Source organism: Meleagris gallopavo, chromosome 6 (assembly GCF_905368555.1).
Source record: "Meleagris gallopavo chromosome 6, MGAL_WU_HG_1.1, whole genome shotgun sequence".
Taxonomy (NCBI): Eukaryota; Metazoa; Chordata; class Aves; order Galliformes; family Phasianidae; genus Meleagris; species Meleagris gallopavo.
Genome location: NC_139409.1, coordinates 45,430,251 through 45,457,388, shown reverse-complemented (window position 1 = coordinate 45,457,388; position 27,138 = coordinate 45,430,251). Strand labels below are relative to the sequence as shown.

The 27,138-nt window shown below is 39.1% G+C and overlaps 1 protein-coding gene across 1 annotated transcript in view; it reads left to right on the top strand.

Moving 5' to 3' along the window:
- EPDR1 (ependymin related 1) overlaps positions 1-24,010 on the top strand; it is a 30,020-nt gene extending 6,010 nt beyond the window's left edge. The window contains exons 2-3 of the mRNA XM_085226581.1: positions 18,289-18,497; positions 21,706-24,010. Of these exons, the coding sequence (XP_085082707.1) occupies positions 18,289-18,497; positions 21,706-21,896 (400 nt within the window). The 3' untranslated portion in view covers positions 21,897-24,010. The remainder of the gene's footprint in view (positions 1-18,288; positions 18,498-21,705) is intronic.
- Positions 24,011-27,138: the final 3,128 nt, after the last annotated feature.

The following is a 27,138-nucleotide window of genomic DNA, read 5'->3' as shown; positions in this document are numbered from 1 at the left end:
AACGTGGGATGGGAAATGTATAGAAGAAATACATTTGTCCGTTTCCAAACTCAATTCCTGAGGTTGATCCCCACTGCCAACAATGAAACCATCGTTCAATCTCTAGTCCTGTTGATGACAGCAATGGTATAACTGTGATGGACAGCTTTCAATGTTGTGTCATCTGAGTGCAATTGGAAGATGTGGTGATAAAACCTGTGTCTCTGAATCCGGTCCACACCCTCTGCCAGAGCTTCCAAGGATAAATTTTGGTAGGTGATTGCCAGCTAGAGGAGAGGAAGTGTTCAGGGGAGGAGGCAGGATGTTTTAATAAAGTACAAAATGCTTTCTCCCTTTTTTTTTTTTTTAATCTTCCCCACATTTCACTTTGCAATCCATTTGTTTGCAAACAAACTTGATGTCCGTGCTGTAGTTGTGATTGTTTAGCATTGCTATTGATTTGTTCACATGATGAGAATCTGTGAGAATCTTTGGCTCCAGCTAGAGAACTGATTTGTTTCACATATCAACAGATTAGTCCATTTAGAAACTGCATAGGGCAGGTTTTTCATCTGGAGTGTGTTTTCACAGACAAGTCAGAGGAATGGTAGCAATTTATGCTGTTGTTTGTAGCCCAGGTCATGAGCTGCTGGGAAATTGTAAAGTAGGATTGGTATCTTCCCATCCTCTCCACTCTGCTGTGGGCTGATCATTCAGTTTCACAGGATATGACAATTCAATCACAGAAAGCACAGTGGCATAGCGAATAAGTCATCCAGGAGAAGTGTTAAATACACTTCTCTCTCACGTGACATGCAGGAAGGTTGAATTTAAGGAAGTGCGAGCAAAGAAAAATGTGTCACACTTCCCAGTTGTAGGAAAGATCAGGAATAAGGGGCATGTGAATAGATGTGTACGTTTAGGAGCTGATTCAGTTTTAGAAAGGGACTGTTGGCAATATAGTGACGAACACAATAGAAAGCAGGTTAGAAACTCCGAGCTCTAACTATAATTAATGATCTGGGCCTGATAGTTTTTTTATTTTTACATTAAGGACAGGGTTCTCTTCTCAAGCCAGGTTCTTCAGCATCAAATCAATGTAAGGATCTGAGGAGAGAATCTTCTCTCTAGCCTCTCACCCTCATGCTGCTCAACTCCACAGCCTTCTTCAGATGACCTTCAGCTCGATTTGCAAGGAATCACATGCCTGCAGCTTGCCAAGTTCTCTCTCTCAAGGTATTTTTACCTGTTGCTCTTCTTTACTTGAAGGGGAAATTATTTTCTTCGGGGTGTCTTTAAGGTATGGTATAGTGCCTGGTATGCTGGGGAGATGTGAAGTCTGCATGGAACAGAGCCACATTGTGCAACGCTCTGGCTCCCCTAGAATAAGGAGCATTATGCCTGCACAACGTTGCATAACCTGAGCGTAACGCTGGGCAGTGAAACCTCTCCTCGCCACTGCCAAGCAGACCTGTTTATTTCAGTTGTTTTTGTTTACTGCCACGTTTTTAAGGTCCTGAGGGAGATGCATGTATGTTGAGAGGAGAGTTTAGGTTCCATAGGAAACTTTGTCCTCCCACGGCTGTTTTCCCAGTAGTGTGGTTGCTTTCTGATATCTGAGAGCCACAGGTCAAGGACGGGGTTTTCTGCCAGGAGTTCTTTCCCATGCATGAAAGGACAGAAAGCTCAACATGTGAGACAATCCTTGTGTACAGCAGCGTATTGCCTGCCAGAGTTGGTACCTGTTATATTTTCATACGCAGGAGCAAATTAGGGGTTTCCAACAGCAGCACGACTGTCCTTGTCCAAAAAAATAATTTGTGACAAGTGGTACTAAGAAAGAATCAGTTGTTTCCATCTGAATTTGTTTTCATTTTTTGTAAATGTAGTTCCTTGACAAACATTTATTTGAGAATCAATTTAATCACTTTTTGAAGGTTATGTGCACATATCTGGTTTTATGTCTCTCTTGATTATTAAAAGACGCATCCCTTGTGCCACAAAAAGTGAACAAGGTAATAGTAATTTTTGCTATTCTTTTTACTCTGATAATTTTATTAGCTATGTTCATATGGTCAGTAAGACTTGCTTCTGTATCTTAGCAATGGGCATATTTCTGCTATTTTAGACTTTGTTTTCTAATTCTGAATTTCTGGCATCAGAACATGAATTTGGCAGGCACTTTCTTTTTGTACAGTACTCATACTGTAGTCATTACAATTTTTCAATCATTGACTATTAAGATTTCACATGCCTCAGGATCTACATAGCTGTTCATTCCATGAAAGCCTATTTTACCCCTTTCATGAAATGAAATTTACCCTCACATTCTAGCATGGTCTCGAGTGTATTTTGTGAGCCAAATTCAGCCCAGAGGGACTCCCAGCTCAATAATTCCATGCTGCTGTGATCATTTTCCAACACTATTGTACTGGAAAAGTAATGTAAAAGTCACCATTAAGGTGTGTGGATGCACACTTCATGTGTATAGCATGCTTCTCTTGCATATAAAACAATTCAGAATGTAGTAATAATTTCTTGTCTGTCAAAAAAAAACTTGGAGACTTTAGCAATTAAGACAATCTGGATTATTAGATGCTGTGGATATACTCAGATACCAAATCAGTCTAAATCTGGAGCTTTCTGGGTATGTCTTTAAATAAAAATGTGTTTCAAAACTTAAGAGAAATGTTTGGTCCAACCCTTATGTCCCCAAAGAGCCATCTAGAGGCTACAGGATACATAAGAACACCAAGGTTTTAGAATATGGAAAAGTAGTAGTCACCTTGATTGCTGCCTTCTTTTGTATCTTTGGAACTTCTAACCCAGTGCAACAATTTTCATCCAGCTTTGCTGCAGTTGAAACTATTTTAAAGTGAAATATTCCTTAAGTTCATTAAACTTCATTGTCCTTCTGAGCTGGAAGGTAACATTGCACGCTTACTGGATATTTTATTTTCTACATGTATTTTATGTATCCAGAGGACACTGTGACACTGTGACTGAAGGCAAAACAATGCAGAAGACCAGAATTACCACATGCACTGCAACGTCACATATTGAGGCTAGTTGTGATGAACCTTATTCCTTTACCCCATTAAAAAACAAAAAACAACAAAATCCATTATGATAAAGTTCTGCATAAGTGACCTTTAGGTCACTTGAATAGTTCAAAAGTGATGCATCCAGAAATGGCTTTACTTGTTGGTTGACTTCTTGTGTTCTAAAATGCTTTTGGGAGTCTGCATCTTTATAGCTACTGCCAAGTATTATTTCATATTTTTGAGTACATGTTCAAAACACACTGTCAACATCTTTCGTAAAGTTAAGAGTAAAGTGAAAGTTGTCTGGTATCTGTAACAAATACACTTGGTTGCCTATTGCAAACAAACTGTTTTCTAATTTTTTGTTTTGTTTTGTTTTGTTTTAAGAATTAACTTAATTTTCCTTAAGGCTTTAATGAGGTAAAAAAAGAAAGCTCCCTCAAACCATTACTGCAGAATGGTACTATTTAGCAGTGGGATAAAGGAGAAAAATCTCTGCTTTTGTCCTCTGTTCTTATTCTGTGACTGGGACCAGTTACAGAGCAGAAATGTTGTGAGATCACAATATGTTGCCCATATCTGTTAGATCTGGTAGTGCCATGCTTAGCAAGCAGTTTATTGTCCTCCTGTCATTTCTTTGTGGGAGTTCAGGGTAAGGTTGCTAGTTCCTCTGAAAATCAGGTGGTTCAGCAGGCGAGAGTGTTCCTAAACATGTGGTGCACTTGCATTTGCTATTTATTGCCAGGAGTTTTGGTGAAACCTTGCACAGGACGGTTGGTGCTAGGTTTATATTGTTACAGCTCCTGAAGAGCTGGGAGTTCCATAGAATCATACGATTACAGAATGGTTTGGGTTGAAACGGACCTTAAAACTCATCCAATTCCAACTCCCTGTCTCCCCCTACACCACGTTGCCCAGGGCCTCATCCAACCTGGTCTTGAATACAGCCAGGGCTGGGGCATCCACAGCTTCTCTGGGCAGCCTGTACTCTTTAAGTAATCTGTCTGCATGGATACCTTGTTCTTTCAGAAACGAATGTTTCTGAGAGGGAATGGCTAGGTTATGCAGTAGTTTTCAGAGCAGTTTTGTTCCTGGCAGTGCTGAAGACTTCTAAACAGTTGTATGGTTCACAGAGTTGATGCAATGAGTGCAGCAAAGTAAGATCTCATTTTTTATTCTTTCAGTATCTCCTACAACCATTTGCAACTGTGGTTTTATCCTATTCAGATACTTTTTTTTTTGCCAGGAAACTTATGATTCTACCATACTGTTAGGCAGCCAGCACTGGAAAGTTTATTCATGCTACGCAGTTATGGTAATTCTCAGAGGATGTTTATTATTTGGAAAACGGAGTTCCATACAGGATGAGGAATTCTTACTACAATTAATTCTCGAATTAATGTATCGCTGCTTTATGAGATCCAGATTTCTTGGCCTGCATCTTCCGTACAAGAATCTCATATCTTTATTCTTGTCAGTGGTGGCATCAGGGGACTAGGAAGCCTCTATTTATCATGTCAAATACCTGTACACATAAACACAGAAGAATCTGCAAAATGAGACCAGTTTGTTACCTTGCCTTTCTCAGGAAAGAGTGAAGATTGGGCAAGGTGCTTGATAAAGTGTGGAGGTGTGGTGGCTACTCTACTTTTTACAGAGGAAAAAATTGTAGGAAACAACAAAAAGGGACAAGGGCAGGAGAGAGTAGGCATGCCTTAAGATTATTTTTCTTGAAGAGTGAAAATGCAACATCAAACTACCTCAGCATTAGCAGAAAAGGAAAGATTTGCCATTTTATTAGCTTGCTTTCTTGGGCCTGTCTCCAAAACCAAGTGTAAGCATCTAGATTGTGATTCTCTATAGATTTCTGTGTATTCTTTGGATTTTCTCACAGTTGTGGTTTGTTTCAGAACTTTTAAGAGTGGAGGTTTTCACAAATAAACCTCTTACACAAGGTATTTTAAGTTTGTAAATCCTTACTGTAATCTAGTTTTTGGGGTAGAAAACCATTACACAGAGGTGGAGGCAGAATTGGATGTTATTCATCACATTCAGGATACCCACTGTTTACCATAGTCAAGGAAGGTCCAAGTGATCCACAGTGGAAGGAAGGCAGGAGCTGCTAGTGGAGGCACCACCAAGTGTTGGTGCCCTGTCTGCTTAGCTGAGCCTTAGTGACTGTATTCATAGTGGGTCAGCTGGGAGGATCTCATCAGTTCTTGGTGTTTGGAATCCTAACATATATCTGAAACACAGCTTGGTTTGCTGAATGTCCTTCTTCTGAAAGAGTGGAAAAAATCACTTAGAAAGCATTTATGTCTCTGCAGGGTAGGTACTGTAACTGAGATGCTTATGTACTGTATCAATAGCAACTACAAACACTGTTCAGTATGTTCAGTGTTTTCTGGGTTATTTCTTTTACCATGGAAGTATTCTTCAGATTTCCAGAATTCTCATTCCTCATTGGCCTAATGAATGATCTGCTGATTGCAATTTATAGCCCCACTTATAAGCAGTCTGCTCTTGGTGATTTATCCTCCAGAAGATTTGAGTGCAGTTTTGGGCTGTGAAAATCCATAGATAGCTTTTGCATTTTAGAAAATGTCATTTAAAATCTTAAGAAAGCAGGAGAACAGTATACGTATGATGTTTGCTGAAAATTGTGTGCAATATCTGAACAAGCATCAAATACATAGCCAAAATTTTTATATTATATCATTTTATATTATTAGCCTGAGCTGTTTATGTAGAAATTAAGCTTTGTTGCAGCTGATCTTAGCAGACTGCATACCACCACATTCATTCTGCCTTGTGATATGCCTGCAGTTTGGAAGGCTGAGGGCAGACAATACCAACACTGGGCTTTGTTGGCTTTGAAAGCCTTCCTCATCCTCATCCTCATCCTCTGCTTCTCTGGTTGCTGCTGAAGGAGGTCTGTCTCTCCCCACAGATCAACAGTGTTAACACCATACAGAGAACACAGTTATTTGTATTTTTAAAACAGGAATTATTTTATAATAGTATTTATTAAAACTGCAGTAATGGTAAAGGAAACTTGTTTTTATATAGCTCAAAGAAGACTGTGGCTCCATGCCAGTATAATATAATACACGTGACGCTGGGCTATGTGTTGGGAAAACACCCCAAAATGAGGCAGATGTACCTGTTTGCTTAAGACTTCAGTGTGTATTCGTGTCAGATACTAAATGGTAAACCTATTTCTGTCATGTTTTACTCAGCATGAGTAGTCTAAACATGTTCAATATGTCTAGTGACCTTTCCCTGAGTCATGGAAAACTTTCAGCAGTGCCAGCACTGTATATTTATACCGATATTATTTACAGGTCTTGTCCTTCTTGCTATTGGTTCTTAGAACTCCCCTGAATGAAAAATAAATATGGCAGGTTCTTAATACAATTAAAATGGCTATAGACTTTCTTAAAAATAAGAATGTATTCTTAGCTGCTCTTACTTTAGCTGATTGCTTTGTCTTCTGGAATTGTTGTTTCTGTGATGAACTGACAGATAATCTGCAAATTCTCTGTCAGTGTGCTGATGAGTACCCTCAAGCAAGTTTTGGAATGTGCATTCATCTATTAAATATTTATATATTTGCAATCCAGTTGATTTTAGAACATCCTGAGCCCTGACTACGTAGAGCACATTGGTAGGTTGTCATTTTCAGCTACTGTGCAACAGTGTCATTGCTGTAGCATTTACAGCATTATATTTAAAGGTAGATCATTATGTTGTTCTGTTGTGTTTTTTTCCAGATGAACCCGCCTTTGATTCTCACTCCTGTAATTTCCTTTCTGTTGTCTTTAAATACCTTTTCCTTAGGATATTGTTTTAAGGAAGCTTAAAGATTGATAGGATAAAACAAATCAAATCAAACTCTTCCATGTTTCTATCTCTGAATGCTTTGTGGCCACCGGTTCCTTTTTTGTTTCTTGCAGTGCATCATGGATATTGCTTACGGTCTCCCTACAAGTAAAACGTGTGATAACTGCTGGAAGCTCCTCACATAAGGTAGAGAAATTGAAGCTGTAATAATGAGAAGCACAATAACTCAATAGAGAACAATAAAATAAATTAATAATGATAATAAATAAGTAAACCCACAGTTTTGTGATGATCAGTTTTAACAAGTAGTTTGGACTTTTCATTATTCCTTCTGAATTCTAAGCATGCACCACTTGAATCTTGTCTCCTCTGACCTGATTTTAGACTGTTTGTGGAGGTCTTTTGACTCACTCAGTTACTGGAAACAATGAGATGGTGAAGTCAAGATTAATTGTAAAAGCACAGAGAGATCATAGAATCATACAGTCCTTACAGTTGGAAGGGACCTTTAAAGATCATCTAGTCCAACTCCCCTTGATGAACAGGGACATTCACAGTAAGATTAGGTTGCTGAGAGGCTGTTGCAGCCTGGCTTTGGATGTCTCCAGGGTCAGGGCTTCTACATCTCTGAGCAAACCGTTCCAGTGCCTCACCACCCTCACTGTAAAATACTTTTTCCTTATATCTAACCTAAATCTACCCTTCTTAAGTTTGAAATGATTTCACCTTGTCCTATTACCACATAACAAGCTAAAGAGTTTATCTCCTTTCTTATAGCCCCTCTTTAGGTACTGAAATGCCACTATCAGATTACCTCAGAGCCTTCTCTTCTCCAGGCTGAACTACTCTAGCTATCTTAGCCTGTTCTTGCAGGGGAGGTGTTCCATTCCTTGGATCACTTTTGTGGACCTCCTCTGGATGCTCTCCAACAGGTCTATGACTCTCCTGTGCTGAAGACTCCACATCTGGACCCAGTACTCCAAGTGAGGCCTCACCAGCGCAGAGTAGAGGGGCAGATCCTTCGACCTGCTGGCCATGCTTCTTTTGATATGGATATGGTTGGTTTTTTGTCTGCATGGGCACATTGCTGGCTCGTGTCCAACTTGCCATCCACCAGTACCACCGGGTCCTTTTTGACAGGGTTGTGTTCAATCCTTTCTTCTCCCACCTTGTATAGGTAGTGGGGATTGCTGTGACCCAGATGCAAGACCTTGTACTTTGTTGAACCTCATGGAGTTCTCCTGGGCCTGCCGCTCAAGCCTGTCTCAGTCCCTCTGGATGGCATCCTGTCCCTTGGGCTTGTTGACTGCATTCCAGAGCTTTGTGTCATCCGCAAACTTGCTGAAGTGCACTCCACTCATCACTGATCTCAGTCCAGACATTGAGTCATTGCCCACCACTTCTGGGTTCAGTGCTGCAGCCAGTTCTTTGTCCATCAAACAGTCCACCCATCAAATCCATATCATACCTGTCTCTACTTCCGTTGCCTGTGCATCTTCTTTGTGATGGGGATCATCAGTTTGCCCAGGGAAACTGTGGATGCCCCATCCTTGAGAGTGTTCAAGGCCAGGCTGAAAGAGGCCCAGGGGAACCTAATCTACTGGGAGGTATCCCTACATTGCAGGGGGTTCATTTAGATGATCTTTAAAGGTCCTTTCCAAATCAAACCATTCTGGCATTCTATGACTATCTGAGCTGGCACTATCCTTCTCATCCCCAGACTCACCATGAAATAAGAATGGAAGCTCTATCCTCTGCAGAAACCCAGCAGAGAGGATGGGCAATCACTACCACTGCTTTTGGGAAGACTCAGAAAATTTTCACCTAAGTTTTTTCAGTACTTCTGGGTAGGCAGCAGTGTTGAGGATCCAAGTCAGTCATACAACTGACAATATGAGAACTTAGTGATGAAACTTGCCTGTTACCAGAAGAAGGAAGCAGCCATCAGTATTCTAAGATCAGCTACATATAAGGCTGAGAAGGTCTCCGAGTTGCCATAGAACCTGTTCCTTCTTACTGGAGAAGGAAAGCCTTATTTGGAATGTCTCTGACCCCTGCTTTTCTTAACACTTCTCATAAAATTTGCACCTTAAGAAGACACAGAAACCTATTCTTTGCAACACTGCACATACAGAATATCTCAACTCTCTTCATATTATGTACTGAGCAAGCTTAGCATGTCATACTGTAATCTTGGTTTTGTAGACTAAACATGCCCAGTTTTTTCACAGGTCATCTCCTTTAAACATCACATTGTTCCTGCTGTTCTCTGGACTATATCCAGTCTGTTTATCTGTTCCCTTACATGGCATCCAAAACAAGGAGCGTTACCACTCTGACCTCATCAGGGCTAATAAATGTCCTCCTGTGTCTTGCATCTGATGCTGCTGTTAATAGGTCTAAGAATGAGATTTACTTTTTGGCAACAGGTCTGTATCCTGATTTATCTTTAGTCCGTCATCTACTCACAGATGCTCTTGTTCAAAGCTACTGACCAAGCAGTTATTCCATCTTCGTGAATTTGTATAGTCCTCGTCCTTTTTAACAGTTTGCATATGGTGATGCTGATCATAATTTTTAATGGATATTCCAGCTGATCAAGATGATCTGGGTAAATCTGATCTTCTTTAATCTACTTCAGACCCTTTCTAACTGTTTCATTGGTGAAGTACAGTTTTCATTAAAAAGCCAATAATGACTGAAACCAGGCCTAGGATGGATCTGTTCTGGAGGAAGGAGGTATTTCCATTTTAACTGGTTTCTCAATATTGACACTGAAAGCTTTTAGCTATTTTCTTTTCCCACAGTAAAGCATTTTGTGGATTGGAAGTTTCTTCATTATATAATGGGAAAGAACTAAAATCATTATGTGCTTATGGAGATGTGGGCAGAAGAATGGGTAAATGTAAGACACTACTCAACAAGTACACGAGGGTTTCAATCCTCTGCTTTTAACTTTCTAATCACAATGTGTTCCTTATAGTCAGGGCTGTACTCTGCTGTCTTCCTGCTCACATCTGTGTGTCATTCCTCAGCCTTAAATCTGACATGTTGTCCTTCTCTGTCTGAAGTGAAGGTACTTCTGATTGACCCAGCACTATAAACTAACCTTCCTAAATCATCGCCATTTATTGTACCACAGGTCATCAGATAAGTGTTCAAAATGTCATTTGCTTTATAGGCATGGAGCAATTAATATTTGTCTCTAATTCTGTGTTTTCTCTCATGCAGGCATGTCTTTCTTTTCCATAATTCTTTTATTTTCCACACATTCAGTTAACTTCACCTGGACTTTTCATGCACACAACTCTTTGCATTTGAATCCAGTCTCTAATTTACGTGCTCAGCAAACAGTGTTATTTTTTATTTATAGCTGTTGAAGGAAAAAGACCTGCACAAAGAATTATGGATGAAACAAAGAAGTTATTTTTACGTTGGAGGTGGGGAGGGAGAACGAAGTGCAGTGCCAGAACTTCAGGTTGCATTTATTTTCAGTGAAGTGAATCTCCATCTTCCACAAATTTTTATTTAAAAATAAACTGTATTTAGATCTTTGGATAAAGATGTTAGAAAGCTAAAGTGTACTTAACTTTCAAACTGTGTTGTCTGATTATCCTAGCTGGCCTGACTTCCAAAATCCCTTGAAAATAGATCTAGTGTTTTTATTTTTATTTTTTTTTACATTGGACAGATATCTGAAAGGCCTGAATCATCCCTTTTAAGGAAATCTTTGCAGATGGAAGATGGAAATCATTACATCTTGGGGAAGTAATCTGGTACAAGTGAACATCCTCACAAGTTTTTCCAGGGAATGTTCCACCATGAAGTAAGAGTTTGCTCTATCAGAAGAGAGACCTACTCACTATTTGTTGTAAAGGGCAATCTGTTCTTCAAACTTTTTTATTATTTTTATCCAGGAGTTCATACTGAAGAGCAGCTAACTGGCCAAGTATGTGGGTGATGGAATTTACAATCTAAGTGAAGAGTAACATAGCTCTCTTGGATTTCATGTGTTCCCTGTTCATAATATCTGAAGATCCTTTTCTGTTTGTTTGTGGAAGTTAAGATACATATACATATACATGCCCATTCCAGCTGCAAAGATAATGTTTATTTTTCATTATTACTTTATTCAAAAATAAATGTCTTTAAGGGGGAGATTGTTTATTTATTTTTGAGTATGGATCTTATTCTGTTATGTCTTTCTTATGTGTAGAATAGATACTATCATATGGGGGCAGAGCTAAAATCCAAATTGATATGCTATCTCTAAGCCTGATTCAGAAGAAAGTGTAATAACTCCAGATAAATCTCACAATTACAGGTAAAATTCAAAACAGGAGCACAGGTATGTCTTTTCTGTATCCTTTTTCTTTTGGGAATTACTCTAAATTATTGTAAGCATGATTTTTCTGGCTATCTCCACATGTTAAACTTCTGCTTACTTTTTATTTTATTTTATGTTTTTCTAAGCTCAGGGAGTGCCTTAATAAAGTTGCATGCTCGAAAGAACATTTTATGTCTCAGTTCTTAGCATCTGTTCCTTCAATTGAATTGTTTACTTCCCTTCTGTATATAATACAATGGAAATGAAAAGCATAATACATAAACAAATGGTAATGTACCTCTGTCATTTCCCTCCTTGCCATTCTGTGCTTTCTGAGGTCTTTAATATATATTGAGATGAGAGTCCTGGCCTTGCTCATTCATTTTGATTCTTCTCTAAGCTCTTCTGTGACTTCCAAGTAAACTTGATATCATCATTAACTTGCTCAGTGCAGCAACTCCCCACTAGCCTCTTTACAAACCCAGAAAAAGAAAATAATCTCTGACCTCAATTACATTTTGATCCCTAGGAGGTGATTCCACTGATTTATTGAAAAGCATTATGGTATTCTGACTGCATCTTTCAATCCTAATGTTTTGAGCTATGCTGTTGTCTAAGGGGCTCCAGTTCACAAATATATCATTACTTATGGAAATGTAGAAGTCCTTTCCATTAAGGACAGTGCTCCCTTAAACACAATATACTTCATTATTTTCCTGGATTTTGACTTAAGTTGGAATGCGTGGTACTCAAGGGTGCCACTTGATGGATCAGGTTGTTTATTATGGGATGTCGAAAAGCCAAAAAGAGACAGCCAGGGAAAGAGCATTTTTTACTGAATAACTTAATTTCCCTTACTATTTGCCAAGTAACTAATCTAATTTATGGGGGAAAAAAACAAAAAAATAAAAACAATTAAAAGAATAAAGTATTGCATAATTTTTACTGAGTTTTATAATTAAAGGCAATGAAATATGTAATCTTTCAGTTAATGAACTGAATGATTATGACTTTCCAGCTTTTGTTTCCTATTTTTACGACTTTCCCACTAAATGAACTTCAACATTAATAGGATTTAACCTGCCTGATTCTCTCTGTTTCAGAAACTGCTAATGTTTTCAGAGTTCCTCACATACTGTGCTAGTTAGACACCTGATACAGAGGGCTTGGTCATCTTGAAAATTAAAAAAGGGTTTTTACAATCTGTGAATGAGTTAAGTCAGTCTAAAAAATACTGCTTCGACACAGTATCAGATTACATTTGCTGTCACATGTATTTGCACAATACTATATTTGTACAATATACCATAGTCCAGCATCACTGCCAAACATGTGAGATCAAATATGGTAAATTACTGTTGTTCTTGAGGTCTGATACACCAAAAGAAAAACACAAGTCTGAAATTACCGAAACTTCATGGGAAAGAGGAAAGGAGTTCCCAGAAATATACTGAGAAACGAATGCTTCTCAGTTTTGAAATGAGATATCCAGAGCTTTCCAGAAGCAGATGAATGTTCTTGACCTGAAGAGTGTTTATCAACTGTCTGAATGTCTGCTTAGCAGCTCTGCTCCTTTGAAAATGTTCTTAATCTGAGAAGGTGAGAAGATGAGATTTTGTAGTCATCTTTCTAGTGAAGGTCTCCATTCACTTAGTACATCTTTCCTCAATACAAGTCTGGTATTGATATGATAATTTTATGGGCTATGTTATCAAAAGAGTATAAGAAAACTCTAAAATTACAAAGGTACCAGTGTGTGTACAGAAGAAAGGATTTGTTTAGAGTGATTTTAGTAGAATTCCCTCTAGTTAAAAATGTTTCTGATTTCTTTCACAGTGTTTAATAATGCCCTTTTACAAATAGAGCTGGCAAAGAATGAAATAATACTACAATGGCAGACAGATGTTCCAAGCTTTCGGTTAATCTCACACAATAAGGCAAAGTTAGCTTTGAAATAATTGCAGAAAGCTCAACTTGATACCTTAAATATCAAATGCTGTTCCCTGCTGAGCAGTACAATAGTTCCGATAGAAATAATACATAACATTTTGCGTTCATTTTTTCCAGTTGCTTTATAATAATTACTGAGTACTCTAAGTTCTGACTAATGTGAGTGGAAGTTCTAGGGACACAATGGCTGCAGCTGGAAGAACTGAGTCAGCAGGTTAAAATCTGGGACACATGAGACCACATGTCTTTGCAGGAAAGGAAAGTCTGTTTTATGAGAACCGTTGTTCTGTTGTTTTGGGGGACAGGAGTTGTGTTTTTATTCTTTGTTAATCCAAAGCCTGGCACAAGTGGTTCTTGATCTCTGATTGGTGTTACAGCAATCAAAAAACAAATAACAAGAACGGAATCTCAGGGCTCCCATACTGTTAAGTTACTTGTCCAAAGCCGCAGAGCAAAATGATATCAGCCAAATTTTAAGTACAAGGAATTTCTTTCACCTCATCTCGACCTCAAACCTTTATTTTGTTTCTCTTTAGCAAGTAACCCTCTCCGAAGTGTTTCGGTACATCCCATAGGCTTTGGCATTGCTGCTGCCAGCACTTCTGTTGCCCTAGCTCATACAAAGGCCACTTGGCTGCTCCTTCTTTCTAGGCTTGGCGACTGGGAGACAGCTATGGAGATGGAGAAGTGAATGATGGGAGTGGTGAGGATGTGTGGGACTGAACACTACCTGATGTAGCTACAGCCACATCAGGTACCACAGCACCTTTGTGGAAGGACACGAGCAAAGCAGTTACCACTGTTTTGAGTCTCGTGACTTTTTTCTTACTAGTATTAAGTATTTGAGTATTCGTATCACTTAAAAAGTGAATTTATTGTTTTGGATTGCATTCATAACGTGCAGTTCGATGATCTGTTCAAAATACTGGTAATTAGATACGTTCATTGGCCTCTTCCCTAGAAAAGGACTTTCCTCAAGTCAGGAGAGCAGGATACTGAGCACAGCGTGTATTCCACATACTTTTAGCAAAGTCAGTGGGATTGTTTGCATAAGATGTGGTCCAATGTTAAGAAATTATTTAATGTATAGAAGCAAGAAACGTGTATGTCTTAATGTCTGGGAATTTATCCATTTTCAGGCCCAGACAAAGAGAGTATTAAGAACAGCGAGAGTCCCATTAGGCACATAGTGTACAAAGGGCGTGAGGCATGGGATAGAGTAGTACAGAATAGGACAGGAAAGAAAGGAAATAGTCTCAGTTGGACAAATAAGGTAACTTATCCAAGTAACTTCTGCAAATCTGCCTGATTGTGCCATGTGAGGGGGTTATGGCTTTCTTGAAATTAAAGTTTAAGGAATGAAATTGTTATAAAAATAAAATAAGGAGTGGGCACAGGCTACAAATATGTTACTTCTTTAGGAAAAAAAAAAAAAACAAAACAACTAATTAAAAATAATTTCCTCCTCTGTTTCTTTGCCAACCCTTATTTTCAGAAGTCTGTGCTTTCCGTCAAGCCAGTGAAATCTCAGGCACCTAAAGCAAATAGAGGCAGTACACTTAGGACTTGGCTGTTACAGAAAAAAAGAGGAAATGATTTTTAAATATTTTGTTTTAAAATATGCTAGATTGTAATTTTTATATCCACACACATTTTATTATTAACTTTGGCTGGTGAATGGTTCCCTTTATAAAACAACGGCTTAACCCTTCACCTTTCATATGCAGTTAAATTTAGATCCTGTGCAAACTTGTGTTTCTGTGCTCACTATTTTCAGGACACACACATGAGCAATTCTGTTTAAAATAATCATTATTGGTGACTGTACAGATAAGTTCACCTGCTTATCCTTATTCACACGAGTAAAGCCACACTCTTTGGTTCTCATCTTGTCTGTGTGTCGCTATTCCTGCCAGTAGTGCATCAAATCATATCTTTGGTATTTGGGCCACAGTTGTTCCCTCTGCCTCTCCAGGAAGCAGAAATGTGGGTGGTGGAGCCTCTTGCTCTGCAGAATGTATGCTACAGAGATGTTTGGTGATCAGCTGGATTTGTTTGCATTTTTCAAATTCTTGTTTTCATTGTTGTTGTTTCGAAATGCACACATTGCCATCTGCATTTAGAAGGCAAAGTCAAGAAAGCGGACTTCTCTGGATTGTGAGCTTCTGCAATTATTTAGATGATCTTACTGAAGTCGCAGTGGCTATTTGTGTGCTAGAAATTCAAGGTATGCATTTGTCAGACTGAGGTTTGAACTACTGTTTCGTTTGAGTAAAGATGGTGGCATGTGTCCCTCATGCAAGGACGTCAGCTCTTGGGTTTTAATATATAGAACATAAGATACTTCTTCCATGAAACTACTTATGAAAGAAACAATAGAGAAACAGAAATAATGAAAAAAGTATTGTTAAAAATGCACATAAAATTACTGTGGGAAAAAAGTTTTAATTGAGGATTTAAAGGAAAAAAGAAATGAAAGCGTATACATTTTATTCCCAATAGTTTATACCACTTAATTAATATATACATTTTTGTTGTTTCACGAATCAACTATATTATCACTCAGATATCTCAGGTATTGTTAGTCTCATCAGCCTTATTCTGCTTTCTTGAGAGTGGCTGGGCAGCCAGCTGAACAGTGGTTGAGACATTAGAGCCTGGTTACAAACAGCAGTAAGTGTGTGTTGGTTTTCTTGTGACTATTCTCTGGTCTGAGTATGAGGCAACAGTTACAGATGTGGTTATTTGAAAACAGGCTTGGATTTATATGAGGAACTAAGTGATTCATCAGTAGATCATCACTGATCTGCAACTTTGACTAACTTGATGGCAGATGAGCTTAGACTCATATGAGCTTTCTGACATGGTTATCACAAAAACAGGAATATTTTATTAAGATTTAGGCAGAAGAATGGTTTACCACAGGGAAGCTAATATACAATCAGCCTCTGTGTGAATCTTGTTAATGTGCCCAGTGACTTACTTCCTCACAGAAAGCTGAATAAGCTACTTTTCATGTGCAGAGTTGGGCATGAGCAATATGCCCCAGCTTACCTCATGTCAACTTGGTTCACTTATTTTCTTCATTGCTGTTCAGACTGGCTAATGCCATTTAGCTTGCCCATGTTTCCACACACAGCTGCGTAAGTGATCCTGCATGTATCACAAGAAATGATGATGCTTCAGAATGTTGCTAAGATGCTTTTCAGCATTGTTGAAGATGATCAGAGGGCTGGAGCACCTCCTCTACACAAACAGGCTGAGAGACCTGGGGCTCTTCAGCCTGGACAAGAGAAGGCTCCAGGGGCACCTTATAGTGGCCTTTCATTACCTGAAGGGGGCCTACATGAAAGCTGGGGAGGGACTTTTTATAAGGGCATGTAGTGACAAGACAAGGGGAATGGCTTTAAACTGGAAGAGAGTAGATTTAGACTACATATTAGAAAGAAATTCTTTACTGTGAGGGTGGTGAGACACTGGAACAGGTTGCCCAGTGAGGTTGTAGATGCCCCTGCCTTGGATGCATTCAAGGTCAGGCTGGAATTGGGCTTTGAACAACCTGGTCTAGTGGAAGGTATCCCTGCCTATAGCAGGGGGGTTGGAACTACATGATCTTAAAGGTCCTTTCCAAACTAAACCATTCTATGATTCTGTGATTCTCTTATGCACTTCCCATATTGCAGCCTTCAAGTGATTTTGTGTTAGGAGTGGGTGAAGTAACTCTTATCTTAAATGGTTGTATGGTACAGCAATTAACATTTTTATTGTTTTGATGTCAACTCTGTTTTATGTAAACTTTAAATCCCTCTAAAAAGTTGGGGACAAGGAATTGCAAATGGAAGAAGACACTATTACAGATGAGCAAGGTGAAGCTGTGCTAGGCAGTTAATGTTGTCCCTGTCTTTTCTCTAGAGTCACCGAATGACAGCATACTGTAGCCAAATACTTGAGCTGAGAAATTCATGGGATGCTCCTAATTATGAATTCACAGTTCTGGGCAATTTAGAGTTTGGATCCCAACATTCCTTTGCCAAAGGTGCAGAGCCATCATGAGGATGCTCTAAATTGTGCTTTGAACAACGTGTCATGTGATTGATAATGCTAAGCATACCAGAGAAGTTAGGCCCCTGGAATTTTTGGTTGTATATTCAATATCAGCTGATACTTGCAATAATTTCAACTCTGTCGGGATGTTATCATCTTCTCATAGCTAAAGTCATAGCATTTGTAGTGGAAGCAACTTCTGTAAGTATAGACTACATGAAAATGTCCATGAAGAGGTTTGTTATCTACCCTGAGAGTAGAGCTTTGTCAGCTCTTAGTCTAAATGCAGATCAGTTTTAAATCCTTATTAACTATCCATTTTACTGACCTAAGCTTCTGGCCTCTCCATCTCACTGATCTCCACACCTTTTCTTATGCCTGCCTCTTTTTTTTAATTTCTTTTTGGTCTTCTGCTTTCTGCTGTCACTACTTCCTTGGATCTGGTAAATTTCTGTAATAAATTTTGCCAGTAGGAGGAAGAGCTCCTCAGACCTGCGTTTGAGACCATCTATTCTTGCTTCACCAGCATGTCTCACTATACTACGTGGATTTCCATAGAGGAGCATCTTGGAGAGTGGCAAATACCACGTCTAATCAGCTCAAAGAAAGGCTCTGCTACATTCATGGAGATTTGAATCTATTCAGTCTATGCAAACAACAAAGGTTTTGCAAAAGGCTTATAACTTAGCCAAGTACGGGCAACTTTTTGTAAAAACTTCTCCCCTGCCAACTCTCAAGTTTTTTCTCCAAAACATGGAGGCAATAGAGCTTTTTAATGAAAGTTATTAAAAAACAAAACAAAACTAGTAATAATAACATGTTTTTCTTTTGGTTGTTCTCAGAAAAGTTGTTCTGTTGTTCTCAGAAATGGCTGAGCCAGTTGAGCCTGATTTATTTATTTTGGAAAGAGTCAGCTGAGACAAACTTTCAGCATGGGAAGTTTCAGCCGAACTGGTTAGCCTTTCTCAAAGTTTGGCAGAGTCAAAAGCAAGTGAAAATGGTCTTAGACTGAGAAATCAAGGGCAAGTTTAGTTAATTGACAGTGCTCCTTGTTTAGTATAGAAGGTTATCAACATTAATCGTTGTTTTTGTTTATTTCAGATTCTTTGAGTATATTCTGCTGTATAAAGATGCAGTGATGTTTCAGATTGAGCAAGTTACAAAGCTCTGCTCGAAGATTGCTCTGACTGAGCCGTGGGATCCATATGATATCCCTGCCAATTCAACATTTGAAGATCAGTACTACATCGGGGGACCTGGAGATCAAATTATGGTACAGGAATGGTCTGACAGAAAACCAGCCAGGAAATGTATGTGCATGCTTTTGTTTAATCTTAACAATAATAATCATCTGCTACCTGGGGAAAAATAAAATTGTTCATGTTTCACCTCAGCCTTCCATGTTTCCATAAAGTTTGCAGGAAGGCACAATAAATATTTCCCCTGTACAGCATTGTTTTATTATCAGTGCATTTTATTAAGAAAATATTTTGTATCTCAGCAGGATCAAATATGCCTAAGGGATTTATTTGTATTTTATTCTGTATCATTCAGATTTTGGCATAGAACACCATCATTTTTTGCCTGAATCTAGCAGCCTGAATGCAAAATTGATCTATAGAATAACAGTAATATATGTAGGTCACTTGGAAAGTAATGCCTCCTATTTATTTCCATGACAACTGCAATAGATACAAAGAGCACAACAGTACTGTTTGATAAAGCAAACTCTCAGCTACAAAACACTTGTTTTTCAGTGTAGTCGCCACCATTAGCTATGCATTTTAACCAATAGTGAATAAGAGCCTGCATGCCATGCGTGTAAAAAATCTGCACCGGTGGAGGTGACCCACTGTTGTCACTGCTGAAATGCACCACCACCTCACAGTGCTGACATCCATTGTTTGTTCCTCATAAATTGTCAGCAAGAGCCAGCGATTGTCAGTGGGTGCCATTTTTTCCACATGGAGGAATTCATTTACACAGGGCAACAAAATGTAACGGAATATTGGTGACAAGGTTCAATCTCTACTGCCATGCCACCAACATCTGCTTCTGACATTATGGGTCAACATAATAAAATGGGAGGCATCACTTTTGGAGCAGACTTCATAATTGGGAACACAAGCTAGCGTGTCTTTTCTTAAAGATATAACAGAAACAAAGCATTTGTCCTACACACTAGTATCAAATGTCATAGAATACATGGCTGTGCAGTGATGGACATTGTTAGTACACACCAAAGTTTTGTTATCCACAACACTAGTAAGAAACATCTGCTCCAAAGGCTTAGTTCTGCATTTGGCAGATGAACACCTGCATCATAAAGAAAGTAGGCTGAATTTTCCAAGGTACGGTATGTTAGATTTTGGATGCAAAGCAGTTTATTAGCACACTGGCTTCAATTTTGCCTATGGGTTAGTGATGACCCAGACAACTATAAAAATAATTTTAAAACCCCATGAAATTTATGGCATTACTCATCACCTACTGCCGTACTTAAGGTTATAGCCACCAAATATATGAGCTGATTGGGAATCTGAGCATTTAGCCAGGGGAAAATATATATTTTTTGAATAAAAGTAGAAATAAAATGAAGGGTAAGATCATTAGACCTCTGTAACTAGGTCGATGTATCTTCTGGTATTCTACAAGTGACAAATTATCACTCACTCCAAGAATTTTGTTTTTCAGATCCAGTATTTTGTGAACTTTTATGGAACTTAGTATCCTGATACCTTCAGTTAATGATGTGCGATTTTTATCCTGTAGTATTTTAAATTTCCAGTGCTTTTCTGTATGATCATTCTGAAAAAATAATGCCTTAAGTTTGTCTACTCATTCACCTTTCAGATAATACTTGATGGATTCCAGAAAGCACAGTGCTGTTAAAGTTGTGAAGGTTTCAGTGGTGATGCAGAATACCTTGGTAGCATTATATGTTGCTTTATTTTTTCATTCAAAATTCTGATGAAAGACTTGCTGAGGAAAAGAATCCTCCGTTTCTGGATACTAAAAAGCAACTCACTCAGATTAAGACATTCTTGGTACGTTACAATGTCCTGGAGAGGTGTGTTCAAATACTGCTTGGTTTGCCACCCTTTTTTTTTTTTTAGTTACTGTACGTGCATTTTGTCTCGGAGCTTTTCTGTTTCCAACAATGCTGTAGTGGTACATATGAAAGCATATGAAACAATACTGGAGGAACAGAAATTAAGTGTTTGATTGCTGCCGAGTGAGAGAAAATAAGCTTCCTCGAGACTGGAAAAATTTTTATACAGATAGTACTCAGAGGAAGCATGTTGTAACCTCGTGACTTTCTGCTATAAAGAGATCTGAAGCACATGAAGTAATTGGATAAAGTGGTGTATGATGGAAGGATTAAAGAGAGATCGCAGAAGGGATGCATTAATCAAATACATTTAAAATAGAGGTTTTAAAAGTGAGTGGTGTTCAACAGAAACTGCTTTGATTGCACTAATGTCAGAAATAGAAGTAGTGGTGATAACAGGACAAGGGTAGAAGAGAGTGACAGAATGACTCTTGAGGTAAGCATTTTGTGGAATTAAACAGAAGTTAAAAAAAAATGACAGACTTGCTGCATCACATATGTGGAAGAGATCAGCATTAAGTATAGTCCAGAAGTAATGAGTGACCCAGTAGAAATGTCAGTTCTGGTGTAAAGTCTCCATCACAGCAGAAGACAAACAATTAGTTGTGTAGGTGAGTGCAGGAATATGCACAGGAAGAAACTGGACGTCTCATATGGTTGTGGGAACTCTACTGTCTAAGATTGTGTCGAGATCCAACAGTGTGAAATGGAGTTTTCAGTAATCACACCTTTCAACTTGTTAAGGCCAGAGTATAAGGTGGCATGTCCCTACACTACCCAAGTTGAAGGCATTCACCTCCTGAGAAGACAACTCCCTGAGCATTACAGTGCTTCACTGGTGAGGAGAATAAATGCTGACATGAAAGTAACATGAAAAATGAGAAGAAAACAGATTTTTGCAAAACAACTAAATTTGGAACTAATTAGTAGTGACATTCTTTCAGAAGAGGTACACTTGAAATGTAACATACCAGTGCCAAGTTTGAATTGCAATTCAAAATGTGCTTGACACTAAAATGTTCAGGATTAAGATCAGCATGGTTTCTAAATCGGTACCAGTTTGTGGCGCTTCTTGGTGTTGTCTTGTATCTTCTAATGGGGAATGCTGCCATGGTAAGCAGACTGCATAGGAACCTAGAGCTAATTAGCGACTATTGGCCTGTAGGATAACAAAAAGTCAACATATTCCACTGCAAGTACTGTTCAATTTTCCAAAACTTCACCAGATCTTGTGCTAAACTATTTCTCAATTCTTCATTAAGTCTTTCAGAAAGATAGGGTCCCACAAAGAAATATGGATAGTCCCAGCCTATAGGTTTTGCCTGAGGGATGGCCCCTCCGATGTCAGTATAACACATTCCTTCATGTTTGTCATCTAAAGTAGTCAAATTTCTGCTTTGTTTCAGTGGAATCTTGGGTTGGCGTTTACACAGTCAAGGACTGTTACCCAGTGCAGGAAACCTATACGAAGAACTACAGTGTGACAACCTCCACTCGCTTTTTTGATCTAAAGCTGGGTATTGCCGACCCCTCGGTGTTCACTCCACCCAGCACCTGCCAGACAGCCCAGCCAAGGAAGATGAAAGATGAATGCTGATTATGGACACTGGCTGCCCCGGGCAAACAAATATTAGCTAGGAGAATAGTTATTAATAGTCAACTGCTGACGTCTAACCTTATTTTTCAAGCTTATTGTTGCTCTTTTGGGAATTGTAAGTTTTCTCTTGAAAGAGAACATAAACATTTAACTGAGTAAAGTATGTAACACAAAAGATCTCTTTCATCACATTAATCTGTTCAGTGATGCAGTTGAAGTACTATATAGTTACCACTAAGATAATATTTATAAATACTATTTATTTAAGCTGTGGCTGATTTTCCTTTTTGCAAAGGTTTCATTTTTTATTTTTTCATGAAGACAAAGCATAAGCAGACTGAAACAATGGTAATATAATGTAGGAAAAGCTAGATTTTGTTGTTGTTACTTCTGGAGACTTGAGTGGAAATGTCCTGCTCAAGATCTCATCCCTGACCAAAAAATATTCCGTGTTAGACAGTGTGCATCAAAAGTATGGAAATTCATTCACTTGGTTTTGTTTTGCTTTGCTTTTGTTTTTTTCTTACTGCCCTTCAGAAAGGCAGTAGTCTAATATTTGAGCTGATTTTTTTTCCTTTCTGCAAAGAAACAGAAGTAGTTCTATTCATGTAGTGCTAGCCAACATGCAAAATCTTTTATGTTTCTTGGGAGAAGGGCAGGAAAGTAAGGAGAGAGAGAGGCACCTCAAAAAAGTAAGCCAAAGTTTTCTTGCATTTGCTACACTTTGAGAGAAATATTCTAATAGGGTGCAATGAGACATTTTTTCTTGCCATATTTTACTTTAGCACTCTCATTTCAAGGCAATACTAGTTTTTAACCTATGCAAAGAGATTAAGAGGTACTACACTCTAAAAGGCTTTAATGTTTTGTAACTATCTTCAAAAGTCTTTCTTTGCTCAAAGAGTATGGAAACACCAAATACTTCCAGGTAGGATAAAAACCTGTTCTTGATATATAATTAGTAAAGGCTAAATCATGATTCAGATAGTGCCTGGCAATCCAGATAATGTGAAAGACCAAGTTGTGTGACAGATATGGGAAGATGGGAGGAGGAATCAGAGGGAGAAAGAGGTTTTAGATGCCTTGTATATGGTCTGGTTGGAAGGCACTGAGATCTAAGCAAAAATGACAATCTTGCTTTCTTTTGCACCTACTCCATTGATGCCTGCCATATTTGTTGTTTAGTTAGCATTTCAAACCTTGTCATCTTGACATCTTTTTCTGGTGGGCAGAATAAAAAGTTTCAGTAAGGGAAATAAATAACCAAAAAAGGGCAAGAAATGCACATATTTTGCTTCTAAAACAAAATTCAAACTGAATCTGCATGTACCTTCAGGCCCTCAAAGCTGTGGAATGGTGATAGGGTTTTGAGCTTTTACCAAATGAAATTAGTTAGCTTATACTTCTGCATTTTATTTATTATTTGCAAATATATTTAAAGCCAGGTCACTGTCCTCTTACACGTATCAGGTAGCAGTTTATTCGTCTGGCTGAAAACAGTGATACTGAGAGGTTTGGTGTGGTTTTGGCAAAGCTATCAAGTTCTGTCGCTTCCTTAGTGGCTGTTGGACTCCTCCCCAGCCACAGATAGTTTGCTTTTCTAGGGTACCTTTTAGTGAAGAGAAATGATCAAATTTGACAGTGATAGGAAGCCTTACATAAATAGGATACATAATTTACTGGCCCATAGTCTCATAGCATGACCAAAACCAAAGGCTTCCACGATCTGGAAGAGAAATGCTGGCCAGGCTTGTATTGCTTTGTATGCTCATAGCTTTTAGTACATAAGCAAGTGGTTCAGTGGTTATTTTCCTTTCACAGCTGTGGTCAGAATGGAATTTTATTTCGCCCTATGCCCATCAAAAGCATATACACTAAAATTTAGATTATTAATTAAAATTTTTCTCTCAGATTTGACCATTTCACTGAAAAAAAAAAGGTGTGGGGTTCCTTGAATTTAGGATTAATTTAGTCTGTACTTATCTTTTGTATGTGACAACCTAAATGCTAACTGCATATTGTTTTCATTAGGGCAGTGATTAATATGTATTTCTTAATATGTGTTTCTTGCTGGAGTCTGGAAAATACAATAAATCTGGCTTTGCAAACATGAAGCAGTGGTACTGTATTGTTTGGAATTACTTTGTTGTGGTAGAGCAGATAGCTGAGTAATCATTGCTTTTATTACGTTTTGCTGATGGTGATATAATTTCTAGCAATAACATTAAATGTTCCTTTAAACATGAATTGAAGTCTGTTACACAGATATGCTTTAAAAATCTTGCAATGGCATCCAGGGTGATTTTGTATGGCTAAGCATGTCCCTCTAAAACAATGTGGTTGTCTTTGTTCTTATGCTTTGTAAATTCAATGAAGAGAGCTGTCAAAGAAGTGTCAAATAACAGATTTGGGGATTACTTATTTTAAATTATTTTAAATATGAAGCACTATGTCCTAGGACCTGGTTTGTTATCATTTGTTGCAGTTTGTTATCATGTACCACAAGAGACATTTTGTCTTTATGTGACTATACCAATGGCTCAGTAGGAATGAACATAAAATGATGTTAAAGTGGGCATATGCTCTCCTGCCACAGTAAAGTAAAAATGAGGCTTTCATATGTCCAGTAGTCTGGGGAATTTGTTTATCAAAATTATCCTGGTGAAAAATAAATGCTGAGAGAGATAATAATGTGAGATTATATGAGATACATTATACTCAGCAACAGTACAAGAACCTCAGAACTGGATAGCCCGTCAGGCAAGGCTGTTTTTGTGAGATTTCCAGTGCTTCCTGGTTTCAGCTGGGCCAGAAATAGTGCAAATATAGAGCTGCCTGCCATATTTTTGTATTTCTGCTTGGAAGCTTAGCTGAAAGCAGGATGTGTAGAAACACAACATTGCTTTATTCAAAGTTAACCAAACATTCCTGAACCTCAAAACAGGTTTAGTTTGAGTTTGAGGAGGAGATCTGGGCATTTGGTGCAGCTCCTATTTTAACAGTTTGCTTAACTCTAGTATTATGTCCAGATTTTGCTGCCTTAAGCCACTCTGCACTCTGTGAAAATGCTGCCATTTACCAGGGCATGCCAGCAGGCTCTTTTGAGAATCCATAGCCAAAGTGAACCATAACAAAATGTAAACAAGGCACTGTGAACAACACTGAGTGACCAATGGTGAAAGCTGCCTTAGCTCATCAGCAGTTGCCAGCACCCCAAAATCCAGACGGATGAGAGGCCTCAGCACTGCTCCTGCATCAAATGTGTCACAAACCAGCGCTTAAGCAAGCTCACATGGCACAGAACTGTAATGGAATCTTCAGCTACTTGCCTGCTACCTACCTATGGGACGTACAGATTTCAGAAGAAGCCCCCAGACACCAGTCAAAAAGGTGGAGGCCTCTGAGTGTGAAGATACCAAGGTCTCCTTCAGTTACCATTCCAGGAGACCATGTGTACAGCACAGGCCTGGACACATACAAATTTAATCTCTACGTCTGCAATTAGGCACTCAAACTAACTGAATTTTTAAGGCTTTTTAGACACATCTGAGCATTTACTGTTTTTAAACAGAAGGGGGAAGGAAGGTTGCAATCCAGGAAGCAGTCCCTGTGACCCACCAGGGAGAACATCCGGGCCACCTCCCCAGCTGGCCTCTGTATTTTATTGTCCCTCCTGAAATGAAGTAGAAATTTTGGCATTCATTGATCTAGCCTCATCTGACATTCTTAGTGACCTGTAGTTCCTTCTGAAAGTTATCACCCCAAGAAAATAGCAAAAGAGATGAAGGAAATGATGTTGCTATGAAACTGCTGGGGTACAGTTCCAAACATGATCAGTGCACACTGATTTAACATACTCTTCAGCAAAAAATTCATGAAGTTTGATGTAGATCTTTCAGCAGAAAACCCAAAGCTGCGTGGTAAATGAAATAAAGCACAATTCTTTTGTGCTACAATTCTGTTTCATTTGAGGTGAGGACAGGCAGCCCAGTGGTGTGCATTCTTCAGGCATGAGAGAGCCCATGGAGCAGCAGGAATGTATCGGCCTCCCCAGGTGCTGCCTCCAAGCATCTCAGAGGGCAAGATAGTTACTCTTTTCACCACCCTCTCTCTAGGGGAACTATCTTCAGGCTTATCCTCTTCCCACTCTGCAAAGTGGGACAAAATAGTCAGCTCTAGGCCTGCTTTCTGTCTTCCTTACTGTGCTAACTTTAGGCCTGGCACGTCAGGGCCCACACAGCCCTGTGGATGTTACTGGAGTGACACCACTGCCACAGATGGTGCTCAGCCTTCCCTCCAGCATGTGGCAAAATGACCTTTGTTTGGATGTGTGCATCCCTGTGTGCTCACTAAATGCACTGGGTTACTGTTCAGGAGCTAAGTGCCTGGCTGTTACTGTTAAAAGGGCACAGTGAAGCCAGGCCAAGAGGAAGGAGAGGAAGGCCTGGTGGGCTTACCCTGCACCTTGGACTTTCTCACAAGCTTGCCCAGCTCTGATTAATAGTTCTGATGTTACTGAAACAGCAACAGCTGAGTGGCCAGCATCAGTGTCATGCTGAAAAGAGGGTTGTGTTTCACCCAGAGCACTAAAAATATCTTTCAGACCAGCCCAGAGACTCTAGATCATTTTCATTGGAGAAAGCATATGCACTCATGGCCTCTGTCTCTCACTGGACTGTGCTCCTCAACCTTTTACCCAGTGTCCCCTCTTTGCCCCCACACTTTCCAGGACAAGCAGGGGTCTCACAGGGTCATTACTCCTTCTGCTCTCATTTCACCCTCCTAGTGCCAGCTAGCAGTCCTTGCTTATCACTGCAATATCCTTTACTCAGTGCCTATCAGCCCAGAATTATGTAGCAATAGACATTCTTGATGCTGGTAGCAGCTGGCACTAGTAAGACCACAGGTGATGAAAATACCAGAAGTCATGATGGGTGACAGCAGAGAGTCTGTTGTTTACGTCCCAAATGACTACCAAGCACTACAGTGCCATTGATCATCTGAGGCTGGGGCTCTGGAGAAGCTGTAGATGTAAATTCAGCAAAGACCCCACAGTTCTCCAAGGGAAGTGTAGGAGTTTTGTTATGCACTGCATCTGCTTTATGAAAGCAGTATCTTTTGCTATGTGAGCAGAAACCTGTACATGTGGTACATGTGACTGTAGCTCCCTCTTAAGCAGTTGCTTCAGAGAGGGACAGAAAAACAAAACCTTTCTTCCAAATGTGTTTCTATAAAAGTGTAG